Source organism: Calliphora vicina, chromosome 1 (genome assembly GCF_958450345.1).
Source record: "Calliphora vicina chromosome 1, idCalVici1.1, whole genome shotgun sequence".
Taxonomy (NCBI): Eukaryota; Metazoa; Arthropoda; class Insecta; order Diptera; family Calliphoridae; genus Calliphora; species Calliphora vicina.
In genome coordinates, this window is record NC_088780.1 from 146,673,991 (window position 1) to 146,688,821 (window position 14,831).

The window sequence follows — 14,831 nt, forward strand, 5'->3', positions numbered from 1 at the left end:
TTGAAATAAAAACGGATCAGAGACCTCAGCGGGAATATAGCGATTCTCGAATAAAAAGCTAGACCAATAAAACTTGTATAGAAAAGTCAGTTTTGCAAATAATTTTCAATTATTTCCACACAGAGAAAACGGATTCGAATTTGTTGCCAATCGAATGATTTAAAAGGGTTAACAAAAGTTTGGTTGCTTTAACCTTAATTCTTCTTTGTCAACTGACATTCTGTTGATAGAATCATTCGACTGACAACAAATTCGGTTGCTATCACGATTCTTTTTTCTCTGTGCATAAAAAATTATACAGCCCAATTATGAATAAAAATTCCTCGGAAATTTTTTCCCTATTCTCATTTTTTCTATTCAAATTTAATGGGAACAAACTCCCGCGAAATTTTTTTATTCATAATTGGGCTGATAGAGAAACTAGAATTAATTTTTGTTTAAGTATTAATTCCTTTAAATATCATGTTTAATTTTTTGTTTGCCAAAGAACGTAATTAGTCTAGATACGATATTTACTTTATTTTTTTTATATTATTCTCAAACTGGTTTCAATTTTCTTTCTTTCATTTTAATTTAAACAGACAAGCTGTTTATTGTATTCAAATTTATTTATATTTTTTATTTACTGCAAAACTACAAAATATCGATGACATTTGCACTCAAAAACAGCCGCCGCTTTGCTACTGTTTCTATGATTTTTTTTTCCAAAATCAAAAATTGCATTCGTTTATAGATTTCAAAAAAAAGTTTAATAGATTTATGTTCTACTCATAAATAATAAATTGAACATGAATTTAAGACAAACTTAGGCAAACATACAAAAAAGCAACAAACAAAAATCAAACTCGTATTCAAAATTCAAATAGTTATTTATAATAACCTCCAAAAGTCAGCCACCTAGGAAGGAGAGGAGAGAGGGGGCTTGGTGCTCTGTAAATTGACAAAAATGCCGCTTTTGAAGTTAATTGAATAAAAATAGTAATTGGGAATAAATTTCATAGTGGACAAAATACAATTTTAGAACATTTTATAGCAATTGGCAAAGTTTTAGAACTTTTTATTTGATAAATTGAATAATTTCTTTCAGACTTACCCTCATTAACACGAAGTCTGGTTATGTGTTAACTAATAGTTGGTTATAATTATTTTTGGATGAAAACTGTCGTTATAACTATTAGTTTGCTCGAAGGCAGCATTATACTAAATGAAAAAAATGTTGTTAGAGAGAATTTTTATTGTCAGAGTTATATTGTGGAATTTCATGGGGATCATTTTTGTGGAAGATCTTAATCCTCTAGCTCCTCTTTTTAGGGGTCAATTTGACCCCTTTTTCGAGAAAATCAAAAAAAGTCCTTTCAAAAAGGACATTTAAGGATTAAAATATTCTACGAAAATTTTTGGCGGAAAATTTCAGTGAGGGCCATTCAAGATACCAAAGATGTAAATAATGCTCTTTACGTTTAATTTGCAAAATTGCACGCTACCTTGGGTCTCACATTTTTTATAAAAATCACCAAAAATCCATTTATTGTCCGAATAAGCTGAAATTTAAAATGTGAATAGTCCGTATGCCCTACGAAAATTGCTTGGATATTTGGAATTTCTTATGAAAAGATAGCGAAATATATATTTTTGGTGGGATGTTTACCTTTTTCTCGGTCATACAATCTTATAGCACTTTAGTAAGCAGAAATCCTATATAGAATTCACTTTGCACAGCAGCAGCTGTGTCATGTATTTAAACATATACTAGGAAAATATTTTAACTCCGGAAATTCCTATTTACCTGTACATAGTAGCATGTTATTTGTTTTTTTTTCTATGTAAAAAAAAACATTTATCTTGCAATAAAATTATTTTTAATGTTTATTAATTTAATTATTATATAAATTGTGTATTTTTCCCTCTCTATAAATTTTAATTACATACATAGCATTTTTTCAACTGACTAATAAATAATATTTTTTCTTTATTTTTAGGTAAGTAACCTCTCCTCAACATTTTTTATATTTATTCAACACTTGGAGTTGTTTTTCGCATTCAAAGCCCATCTGTTAATAATTTTTAATGGCTCAATATTTACAAAAAAAAAAAATAAAATAAAAAAAAATAAAAAATCACAACACAACAAATGTCCGTAAGTTATTAACACAATATTTGTTTATAAATTAATGTTTTTTTGTTTCCTTCGTTCAGGTAAAATTGTTTTTCAAGATTTATTTCTAAGGTCATTTTGGAGAAAAAAAATTCATTAAGAATTTATTTGGCTATAAATATTTTACATAAAATTTCAGAATTTTTAATTTAAAATTCCAAGTTTAACACTCCTAAATTCTTCTAAATTCATAAATAATTTAATAATGATTAATTAGGGGCACAATGTTTGGGTAAATATAGAATATGTTAGAAGCACTTTGTGCCAAAAAAGTTAATAAATTATAAATTTATTAAATAATATTTTATAGATTTTATATTAAATTGTTATAGCCCAGCAAAATTTTTAGAAATTTTTAATTTTTACTAAGAAGGATTTAAATATTTTATTAAACTCGAGTTAACACTAGCAACATTACTGCCAACTCGCATCCCACTAAGCAACCAAATATGTCTTCAAAGAAAATGTCAAAGCTTTCTTTTGAAAAAAAAGTCAATAAGTTTTTGATTTCGACAAACATTTTTTTGTTTTTTTTATAATTTTAAATTTTTTTTTTAGAAAGATTAAAGAAATAGCTATTTAAACTATTTGGAACACATTTTGTTAAGAACTATAGGTAATAAGGTACATGGATGAGAAAAAACACCTTCTTGGCCAAAATGTAAAATTTTGACCCCCTCTAAAAGGGTTTTCCACCGATCTTGTTGGTTCACTTGACATGAAATCTCCCATATATCTGATTATAGACAAAGATATCTAATGATAGCTTTTTCAAAAACCTTTCCGATAACCTTATATAACGCCATAGTAATTCGGACCTACAATAGGTCAAAATCGGGAAATATAATTTTTCACAAAAAAACAAATTTTTACCATCAAATTTGTTTTCACTAATAAAATATTTCAAGTAAAAAATCTAAAAAAAAATTTAAAAAATTTACCCAAAAATATCAATCCTTATTTTAATGTATACTTTGGTGAAGGCAAATAACTAACATACATAATTCATTCATCAATATATCCGGCCCACACTTGGCTGAGTTATAAGCAAAAAACCGCGACTACCCCAATTTTTGATCTATGTCTGGATTACTAAGTCATATTAATGACAATATGGATATATAATAATAGATACTAGCATAACACGGTGCACTTCGCTACCCCTACCCTAGTAAAATTAAAATTTGAGAATCTCTCAATTACAGTTCACTTGATATTCGAAAATAACTAATTTTGTATCGGAGATACAACTCCACTGCTCTGATCCCACCCATTTTTTTTAAACCTTTTATGTAAATATCAAGCTTTACTTTAACTTTCCTTAATAAGGGAAGGGTCATTGCTACGAAGCCTATCATGCTTAGCTAAACTTTGTTTTTAGCTAACCTCCGTAGAATGGTAATAAATTGATTGATACAGAATTTAAATTCTTTAAGAATTATAGTTCTCCAGATATTCAAAATTAATCATTTACTTTGTGCCACAACCACTAATGTAATCCCTATAATTTTCAGCCAATGTGGTAAAATGGTAAGAGAGCTATGCGGACAAAGTTTGAAGAACCTTGCAATTACTACTTTGTATGGGAGGTGACTCACATCCTTTTCCGACATCTCCCATTTTGGGTGCTATGCCCTCTAATCTAATTCCGTATATATTCAGCTAAACTCCGCACAGTAATAAGAAATTAATTCGCTAAAAGTTTAAACACTTTTACAATTATAGTTCTACAGATATTCGCAATTATTTATATACTTTGTATAGGTTGTGCCACGCCCACTATTCCAATCCCGAACAATTTCAGCGAAACTATGCAAAATTATAAAAGAGGCATTTAGACTAAGTTTGAAGAATCTTGCAATTATAGTTCACAAAATATTGAGAAATAACTATTTACTTTGTATGGGTGGCGACTTACCATATTTTCCGACCCGTCCCACTTTTGATTAAACTTCATGCAGTGATAACTTATAAGTAATTGATTCGTATGAAGTTTGAAAACCGTCACAATTATAGTTCTGCACGAATTATAAAATAACTATTTACTTATGTACAATTAGAAAATAAAAAAACACCTTCAAAATATATTTTTGTGACTTTAAATTACTAAAGTCTTCTTCTATGTTTTTTAAAACAACTCTCACTTAAAACAGAACGAAATCAATACTGTTTAATTGTTTCTCTTATTTACAACAACAAATTGGACAAACATGCACTGCTTTGTTTACTTTTTAGCTTAATGTTCACATGTATGTACACGTTTTTGCATATGTGTTATATCTTTAAACGCTTATAACTCCTAAAAAACTGAACCGATTTCCGAAATCGACTTGCCTGCCTATTAATATTATGATTTCAGGGACATTTCCAACGACGTATTTAAGCCAAAGCAATTCGGAAGAATTAATTTTTTTTTTTTTTTAATTTTTTGTAAAAATGTTTTGTTTTTACATTATAGCCGAATATAGCTCTCTTACTTGTTTAACTCTGAATTTGTTGCTGGGTACAACATTAGAAAACATCTTTAATATAAAATCAAAAAGAAATTCAGTTTATTTAAAAAAACTATGTTTTATTAAGCCTTAGGATATTTTTAATTTTATTTTATAACTGTATATGTATTTAATATTGATTTATGTATGTTGCTGCCAAAAACTGATAACATGCGACGCAAAACAAACCTTGATACATTTTATTTTAAATCGTGTCTCATGCCAATCTTAAAATATAATTTTAGTTTAATATTACATGTTAATAACTAACGGAAATTTCAAATCTCAGATAATCAAAAATAAAACGGAAATAACTGTAAATAACTGAAATATACATTAAATGTCATTGCGTTTTTCACACCTTGTTTTTTGTTGGCAAAAAAAATCTAACTGAAATCAATCAAATTTAATCCCCACCTCTCATCAACTGCCTTTTAAATACATACATGCTTAAATTACTTATTTTAATATTGGCTTAAAGTTATATTATTTTTTTAATGAATCATTTTAATGAGATTTTCTACTTTGCTAGAATTAGAAATTAACGTTTTTTGTTTTATTTTAAATCAGGTATGGAACATTTTGTAAAAAAAATCTGTATTTTTGGCTACATAAGAATATCAATTCTTCATTTAATACTTTTAAAAATACTGTCCGAAATTATAGCAACAAAGAATTCTTATGTAAAGTGATTAAAATTTAATATTTCTCTTCATATGAACAGAACAACCTGCAGCACTCCAGTGTTTAAACGTGCTAAGAGGAGGGGAAAAAATTTTGAAAAATATTTTGATTTCAATAATTTTTTAATGAAATATTTGATAAGGAAAGTTTAAAAGAAGTGGATTTGAAACCTATAATAACTCTTTGTTTGTATTTTATAGTTGATTTAGAATTTTTCATAAATAATTTGTAGCGTTTTAATTCTATGAATCAATTTAAATTTTCAATTGATACAAAAGTTGCTTTCAAAAGGTTATACATAGAAATTCTAATGAATTTAAAAACAAAAGTTTTCTATGGTTTTGTTTTTAAATCAAACTTCATAATAAGCGGACTTACCCCATTTGTGCACTAAGCTAAAGATATAACTTCAGTCAAAGAACAGAGATAGTATTTCAAAACCTCAATTTTCCATACCTGTATTAATTTATTTATTGCCGTGCAATAATTTAGATTTCATATCATTTTAGACACTCATTAAAAAGGGCTTTAAACATTGCAATATTATTCATAAAGGTGTTATAATTATTTTAAATTAATAATTAAACTTAAATAATGCATAATTAAAATACAAAACTAGTACGAGTAAATATAAAAAAACACCACTTTTTTAAGAGAAAAGTAAGAGCTACACGAATCTATTTAATATTTGTAAAATATACATTCTACTCTAAATACTATTTTTTTGACGTATAAACCAAATAAAATCGGTTTATGATTTCAGAATAAATATTTTCTCCCACATACGTTATATATTGTGGGTGTATGATTTAAAAATAAGGGTTTTCTTTTAAAATTTTTAGCTTTTATTTTGCTTACATTTGTGCCATATAAACGATTTTTGCCATTGTTAGCTATGACCTTTTCACATATTTCTGGCAACATATGTATGTAATTCCGCGCCAAAAGAACTGATCATCTTTTGAGACCAAGAACGAATCAAGCAAATTTCGGATACTCTGTTCTGTAGTGAAGCGTATCCCAGATAAAGCGTTCTGCATCGATCGAAACAAATAATACTCGAACGGGTCAAGGTCTGGACTATAAGACGGATGAGGTAAAACTTCCCAACCACTTCTTTCTAAATAGTTTTTAACAGGTATTGCACATGTGGCCTAGTGTTGTCATGTTGGAATATTACGGTTTCATATCTGGCCGAATACTCTTACGCTCCGTATTATCGTAATGGATCCATTTTTCATCGTAAGTAATGATTTTCTGTTATAGCGTTCATGAATGATTTTCTTTTATAGCGTTCAAGCAGTTTCAGACATTCAAAATCGTCTTTTCAAGGTCTCTCAGTTTCATTTCGAATGGTACCCAATTTCTCTGCTGCTTGCAAATTGCTGATTCAGTAGCTTCCAATGATTTTGCAAGCTCTTGTTGAGTTTGGCAACAATCTTCATGGAGTAATGCCTCCAATTCTTGGTCTTCAAAGCAAAAATGCATAAGATGTTATTATAGTCGATATATCTTCATGCCGACCACTGTTTTACAGAAACCTGAAAAGTGGGAGCAAATAGCTAAAATCGTTATTATTTCCTACAACCGTTTTGATATAATTTAATAGGCTGCCCAATTATGAATAAAAATTCCCCGGGAGTTTTTTCCCTTTTCCTATTCAAATTCAATGTTAAAAAAAAGAAAAGGGAAAAAACTCCCGGGGAAGTTTTGTTCTTAATTGGACAGCCTATTTAAATTATATCAAAATGTTTGTAGAAAATAATAACGATTTTAGCTATTTGCTGCCACTTTTCAGGTTTCTGTAAAACAGTGGTCGGCATGAAGATTGTGATTGAAGATTTATATTGATTGTGATTGAAGATTTCTATGAACTTCGTGAACATTCGTATTATTTACCGATAATTAAACGATCATATACCGGACTTTGGTGGCTATGATTGCCGACCACCGTTGTTAAAAACACAAATGGCATTTGCGTGATAAAGTATTCTGAGCAAGTGTATATAAACGATCTCTTATTTGAGTAGTAACAAGTTTTCAAAACAACTGCATCTATGAGAATATTAATTAAATTTTTGAAATTTTTACAATTTGTTATGGTCACCTATATTTCAAAACTTGAGCAAACACTGGTTTTAACAAGCTCGTCAATGTAATGAGTTGTTATCTGATCTTTTAGACACAAAAGTGATTAATTAATTATTCCCCACTCCCAAAGCCATACTATTAACATGTTTAGCAAAATTATTTTTTTTTTATAAAATGCTCAATCTCTTTGTTTATATTTTATATCCAATCTATCATAAGTTTCTATTTCATGGTTTAGATAAATAAAAATTGTAATAGTACACCAATTTCTTTATGAAAACTGAGTTAGTTTATTTAGCTTTATGTTTTATTTTCTGTTTTGTAGAGCCATCACCAAAACTGTTTATTTTACTGTAACTTTAGACACCAAGTGTTTTATCTATAAAAATATAAATTTAACACCCACTACTTCTACATACTCGCAACGCAACAGCCATTGATTCATATAGACTTTCAATCAATGATTGCACCATCATCACAATTTACACACCAGCCATACTCTACATATTGAGCAATTTTTCTATTTATTTTTTTTTTTATTTATTTATTTTTCAAATCATTTTATTTGAAAATAAACCAAATGTCGTTGCTTTTGTTTTCAAAATGATTTTTTTTTAAATGTGCATCTGTTGTTGATATTTTGAAACGTTTCGTTTATATTTATCTAGTAATGATTTTATATTTTTCAAATGTTGCATGTATTTTTTTCGGCATTTTTACTGCTACATTTTCATTTTAGTTGTGTTGTTATTTTTGGTTCGCATTTTATAATTTCAATTGTTCTGTCAAGGCGTTTCAAATCATTGTTCTATTATATTCCTTTCCAACTACATACATACATAACAATTTTAATTCATTTGATATTGACACAGTTTTGTTGTTTTGAATTTCAATTTATAGGGTTTTTTTGTTTCAGTTTGTAAGAAATAAGCTTAAAGAGTTTTAAGTTTTTAATGTTTTGTCCAACAAAGAGTTTTTTTTAACTTTTTTCAAGTTAATTTTGTTTTGTCTTTCAAATAATTTATAATTTGTTATCTCAAGATTTTCATGCCTTAAGTTCTAGTTTAACAATTACTGAAATGATGACGATATTTTGGTTTTTCTTGAAGAGATAACACTACAAATAATTGAATTCATTTAAATACATATGTATACATTTTTAATATGTATTGCATGTGTATGCTTAGATTTTTTCGTGCAGTGTTGTACTGTAAACTTTGAAAACAATTCAGAGTTAATTCATAAACTGCTGATATTTAGCCAAACGAATCAGAGGTTCCCTGTGATGGTCTGGTCAGATATCTGCAGCTCATAATAGATAGGACACTTTTGCTCTGACCATATACAGAGAATTAACTTAGTGCCATAGATATTTGGCTTTGGTGTCGATTCGGCTGGTTGGTATGGCTTCACATACGATCTCTTACTCTTCGGATTATCGTAATGGATTCATTTTTCATCGCAAGTATGCAAAAATTATTTTTTTTAGCGTTCAATCATTATTTCAGACATTCAAATCGTCTTTCAAGGTCTCTCGTATTGTACCGAATTTCACTGCTTTTGAATGAATCCTGATGCTCGCAAAAATTTTGAAATTGCTGCTTGAGTAGCTCCCAATGATTTTGCAAACAATTGATGAGTTTGACAACAATCTTCATGGAATAATGCCTCCAATTCTTGGTATTCAAACTTGTTTGGCTGGTCTGTGCGATCTTTGTCTTTCATGTCAAAATCACCACATCTGAACCGCACAACCCATCTTTCGCACGTTGAAAACGATGGAACACATTCACCATAAGCTTCGGTGAGTATTCTGTGTGCTTCTGCGGCACTTTTTTTTTTCAAATTAAAGAAGTAAAGCAAAACTTTCCGCATATGACGCTTTATTGACACAAAATTCGACATTTTCGAAGCAAATAAAAACTTTGTTGTTTACACCAAAATGTTCAATAAGTGAGAATAAATGACATATAAGTTATTAAAAAGAAAAACTGCGTTCAAAAGATACGCCATCACTTGTAAATCCCGCATTTGTAAGTCATACACCCAATAGATATTTTAAATAATATGGTCATGTGGCTACAACCATAATGTCGTTTAATACCATCAACCATCATGTTTTTACACAACCATATTATGGTTGAGTTGGAATCAAAATATGTTTGGGCTCAACCATAATGTGATTATATCAACTATCATGTTTTTATGTGACTATATTAGGGTTCCTAATTTCCCAAACTATGTGTTGCTAGAACCGAAAAAATCGATGGGTATAATAGAATAATTCAATTGGATCATATTATGATATACTAATCAACCTAAACATCCAATCATAATATGACGTGGTTCGATTATGATCGATTATGTTTTTTATTTGCGTGCACGAGACATTAAATTTTGGTTGAGTACAATCGTATTATGATATTTGATGATGCTACAGATTAGTAATATTGTGGTAATTTACGAACCATATTCTAATTTGATTCATAAAATCTAAGCATAATATGTAGCTGTACGATAATGGTCATTACAACCATGTGTTTTTCTTATAGTGCAGTTATATGTTCCCATTTTTTTTTTCTCAAACAAATTCTATGTATAAAATATTTTTGTAACAATAATAGCAGCACAATATTAATTTCAAACAATTTGTTTAGATTAAAATTTCTTTAAATTAAAATAAATATCAGCAATTTTTATACAATTACTTAGACTTAGGTGTTAAATTCTATTTCTTCCGCCTGCACTTTAAATTACTCGTTTAAAAAATGAAATTCATTCAAGCTGAGTTCATTTCTATTTTTCTTGGCATTTAATTTAAGCAGTAAATGTAAAAGAGCAAAAAAAATACAATGCAATTTATGACAAATAACGATCAATTACTTAAGAAAACAACCGTATTTACATAAATGTTGACAAAAGTAAGAAGAAAAAAAAAACACCCAAGACACATTGTGTCAGACTGTCAATCAAATTTTAAAAAATTAAAAGCAAAAAAGTGGCAAAAAAAATATACACAGTTGGTTGAATGGTCACTTGAAAGAGATATAAGCAAAAAAAACTTATTAAATAAATAAAAAAATGCTTACAAAAATCCTAAGACAAAGCAAGAGAAATCTGTAAAAAATACTGAAAAAGAGCTTAACAAAATAACTTTAATAATTAACAAAATATTTGTATAAGAAAAAGGAAATTATAAACATAAATGCAGAATAAACAAAAACTCAAAATAGCAAATTAGTTGCATTAAGTAAAAAAAATTAAAAGAAATAATATAAAACCTTTAAAATGTTCACGCCTTCAAATAGTCGTTATATTTAAAAAAAAATGTTATCTTGAAAAGTTTTGTTCACTTTTCTTAGTTATAAACTGATTACATATGCTTAGTATGTTGTATGCATTTATTTTTATTTAATTTTTTCTTCTCACTTCTTTAATAGAGTTTATGGCGTAGAAAAAGAAAGTTCAATTAATCGATTTAAATTTACACTTTAATGCTTTGGTGAACAATCACAATGAAACATTTATATATACATATGAGTCTAACGCCACGCCACCACCTCCTTCTTTTATAATCAAACCTCATACTTTAGCAGTTGGCAAGCAAGAAATTAAACAGAAATATATTAAGAAAATTTTTATAAACAACTTTAATGTATAATAATAAGTGTTCCTCCTTCTTACCTTCACTTTCCATTGCACTACTTAGCAAAAACTTAGCATTATGTCTAAAAGATAAATGGGGATAAGAGCAAAAGTAATTTCTTATAAACCTAAAATAAACCAAATGAATACGAGTCCGAAATCGTACATAAAAAAATCGTAAATCATTATGTTTTTTGCGAGATTTGGCATAGTTATGTTGCTGGCAACATGTTGCTGATAACAAACACAACAGATTCAATCTAAATATAATGGACTTTCTTCGGCAACTTGTTGTTTTAGCTAGTGCTGTTGAATTCCAATTAAACTATTATCAAATCTAACTTATATTAAGAAGAAAAAATAAGGTCTGCAAAACGTTGCTTAACAGAAAGTCTTCGGCAACATATTGTTGCTGATAATCTAAATAAATTAATTTCACAAAAATATCATTAACTTGTTGCTTTACATAGAGTTTTAAAAACACTTAAAATTATTAGCAAAATAGACAACTATTAGGATAAAGTCTTCTTGATAAAGACTTGTTGCAAGTTCTTATGGTAAATGTTATTATGAAAACTGTTCGGAAAAATTGCTTTTGGCATTGCCCCTGCCCAACACTTTTCTAACACCCAGCTAATAAATAAAACAAACAAACTACATTAAACTTTCATTTCATTGTATAAAAAATATTTTAACGTGGCCACAAATATTTTGTAATAATAATAAAAAATACTAACTATAATTTCAGTATTTTGCTTTGGAATAAATGCGTGATTTTGCTTACAAAATTGCAGTACAAAATAAATAAAAAGGCGATAAAAAAGTGTGTGTCGACGACGCCTGTTTCCTCTTGCCACCATTAACGATTTTTCGTAATTTAAAATAAAATACAATAAAACAAAAAGCAAACTTTATTAAATAAGTTCAAGGAAATAAAGGTGTTAAAATAAACAAAAGCAAATTGAAATAAAACAAAAAAAATACAATAAATAGTAAATAAAGTGTATGAAACCCACCTCCCTCCCCCACTAAATAAATATTAAATCATTAAAGTTGATTCCTCTTAAAGCCATTAACGATATTTTTCAATTTGAAGCTTCATGTTTATTAAATCAATATTGACTTTGTCAGATACCAACTTAAACTAGTGTTTAAAATAAGTTTTGAAAAAAATAACGTCTCAAAAGTTTAGTGAACTTTGCGTAAACTAAAAAAAAAGCCGTAACTAAAGTTGAACAACTTTATTGAATGACAGTGATTTTTTTGGTTTAATACTTGGGGAAGAAGTAATAATTTAAAAACTTTTGAAAAGTAAGTCTGATAAGTCAGCTTATAAAGTTGGATTTATGAATTGAGAATTGAAGATATTTCCTGCCTATATTTTGCAACTTATTTAAAATTTTTATTAATTCATAGAGTCACTGTTAGAAAAAGGAATTGTATACCTCATTTGATGTTAAAGAAAAGTACTTTGTTCGAATATTTCATCAAAAAAGAGCAGCTGTTGCTGAAAGCAACTCTAGAGAAAATTCGTATAAAACATTAATATCAAAACAATTACTATTTTATCAAACTTATAGTCATTGTTAAAGAGGGATTACTATACATTAGCAACATGTTGCTGAAATCTTTATTTTATGTTAAATTCATATTAAAAATCTATAATTTTGGAATCCTATTTTTATAGTTTAATGCCATAAACTTGATGTCGCAAACCACCAAGTTTTGATTTAAAATTTTGTGTCTTGTCAAACTTATAGTTGTATCTTAAAACGTTTTAAATAATGTTTATAAACATGTGGTCCCCACAAAAAACAGAGTTCTTTGCTTAAAGGAGACAAAAATCAATCTTCAGCAACATGTTGCTAAAATACCGGTCAACCAGTTTTTTCATGTTTGTAAACTCATCCGGTTTCGGTTTTTTTTAACTTTTCGGTTTTTTGACAAACCGGGTTTTGTAAGACGGTTAACCGGTATTAATGAACCAGGTTTTCTAAAGCTCATTCAAACATATTTATGAAAAACTTTCATACCATTTTTAGAAATATTGATTTATTTTATAGAAAATTTTCGAATTTGACAATATTTCGTAAAAGATATAAAAAATTACATAAAGAGCATTTTGAATTCAAAAATGCTAAATTTCCAAAGATTTAGTACACAATTCATAACACATTCGCTATTAACGTTCAAAAATTAAAATAATTTTAAGGAGACATTTTTCATATTAAAAAAAAACGGTTAACCGGTTTTTTTTGAAGACAAAACCCGAAACCATTTAACCGGTTTTTTAAAAGACTAATCAAAATCGGGTTTTTGAAAAACACACTTTTTCGGTTAAACCGGAAACCGGTTTTTTAAGTTTTCCGGTTTTTTGGACACTAGCACAGAGTGAATGTTAAAAATATCGTTATACATTAGCAACATGTTGCTGAAACCTTTATTTAATGTTCTGTTTGATTTATTGAGAAAGTTCGCTGTGCTGAATGTTGTATACCCACCATCAGTATGAGACAATAAAATATTTTTCTGAAAAGTGTTACATGGAGTCAGTTATGGACCGATCCTCACAATAGTTTGTAGAAAGATTTAGATTCAAAACTTGTTTATGTCCAATTTCATCACGATATTAATTATTATAAGACAATTATAAATGTTCAAGATATTTTCTGAGGGGGGCCTAGTATTGGGACTAGGTACAAACGTTGCCCGATTTAATTTCAAGGTACTTAGAACTAATTTGTGCAAAAATTTATCAGGATTGCCGCAAAATCAACGTGTTTATGACTGCTCAAACAGTATCCCGGGGGGGGGGACATTTTTATGATGGCTAAGTGAAATCATGCACCGATATTGCCCGTTTTCATTACTAAACAAACCTTATCAACAATGAGTATTTGTTTCAATCAGCTAGATCCATTCATTTGAGTCCTATAGTTTTTTCAACAGACAGAGGGACATAACTAGATCGTCATAGAATCTTATGAGAACCCAGAATATACATACGAATGTGGGTTATCGAAAATATTTTGTTGTGTTACTAACGGAATGACAAAATCAATATTTTCCCTCTGGTTTTTCAATATGTTTTATTTAATTTTCTACTCATTGTTCGTTCGAATAATATAGAAAATTTTAAAAATTAATTTATCATTCGATTAATAAAAAACTATAAACTTTTATTAGTTTAAAATAAAACTGAAATAATTTACAACCTTAGCTAGCAACATGTTGTTAATAGTACCTTAAACATGTTGCCAGCTACATAAATTTCATTGAAACTGATGTTTTATTTTTGATGTTGAATTCGAATTTTTTCTTGTGTCTTAGAAAACAAAATTAATGTTGCTAGACCTCTTTTCCCTTCACATCACAAAATACTTAAGCTTAAACTTAAAATCAACCAAATACTTTGGTAACATGTTGCTAAAACTTAATGTTTAAGGTTTTAGTACTTATTTTTTTCCATTTTATTCAACGGAAATCATTATTTTAGATGGTTTTGCTTAAACACATAACAACCACCCATTTTTTGTTAAACTTTTTTTTTTTTTTTTTCATAGACTCTACATTATTTTATGTATTTTTTTATGGATGTCTATTCTTTTTTTTTCTTGGTTTTAAGCCATATTATGCAAATTTTGTCGCGTGAGCTGAGTTGGTTACATGACAACTACAAAAACTAAACACATGTTGGTTGGCAGTTTTTGGTAGCCAGTCATAAAGTAAAAAAATCAACTCCACGTTTTTTGTACAATTAATAC

General features: G+C 28.2%; 2 protein-coding genes across 5 annotated transcripts in view; both read left to right on the forward strand.

Moving 5' to 3' along the window:
• LOC135964035 (uncharacterized) overlaps positions 1 to 2,247 on the forward strand; it is a 137,084-nt gene extending 134,837 nt beyond the window's left edge. For both annotated transcript variants that reach the window (XM_065516089.1, XM_065516087.1), the window contains one exon: positions 1,980 to 2,247. In XM_065516089.1, the coding sequence (XP_065372161.1) occupies positions 1,980 to 1,983 (4 nt within the window). In that variant the 3' untranslated portion in view covers positions 1,984 to 2,247. The remainder of the gene's footprint in view (positions 1 to 1,979) is intronic.
• Doa (Darkener of apricot) overlaps positions 1 to 14,831 on the forward strand; it is a 165,437-nt gene that overhangs the window by 74,311 nt on the left and 76,295 nt on the right. The window lies entirely within an intron of this gene.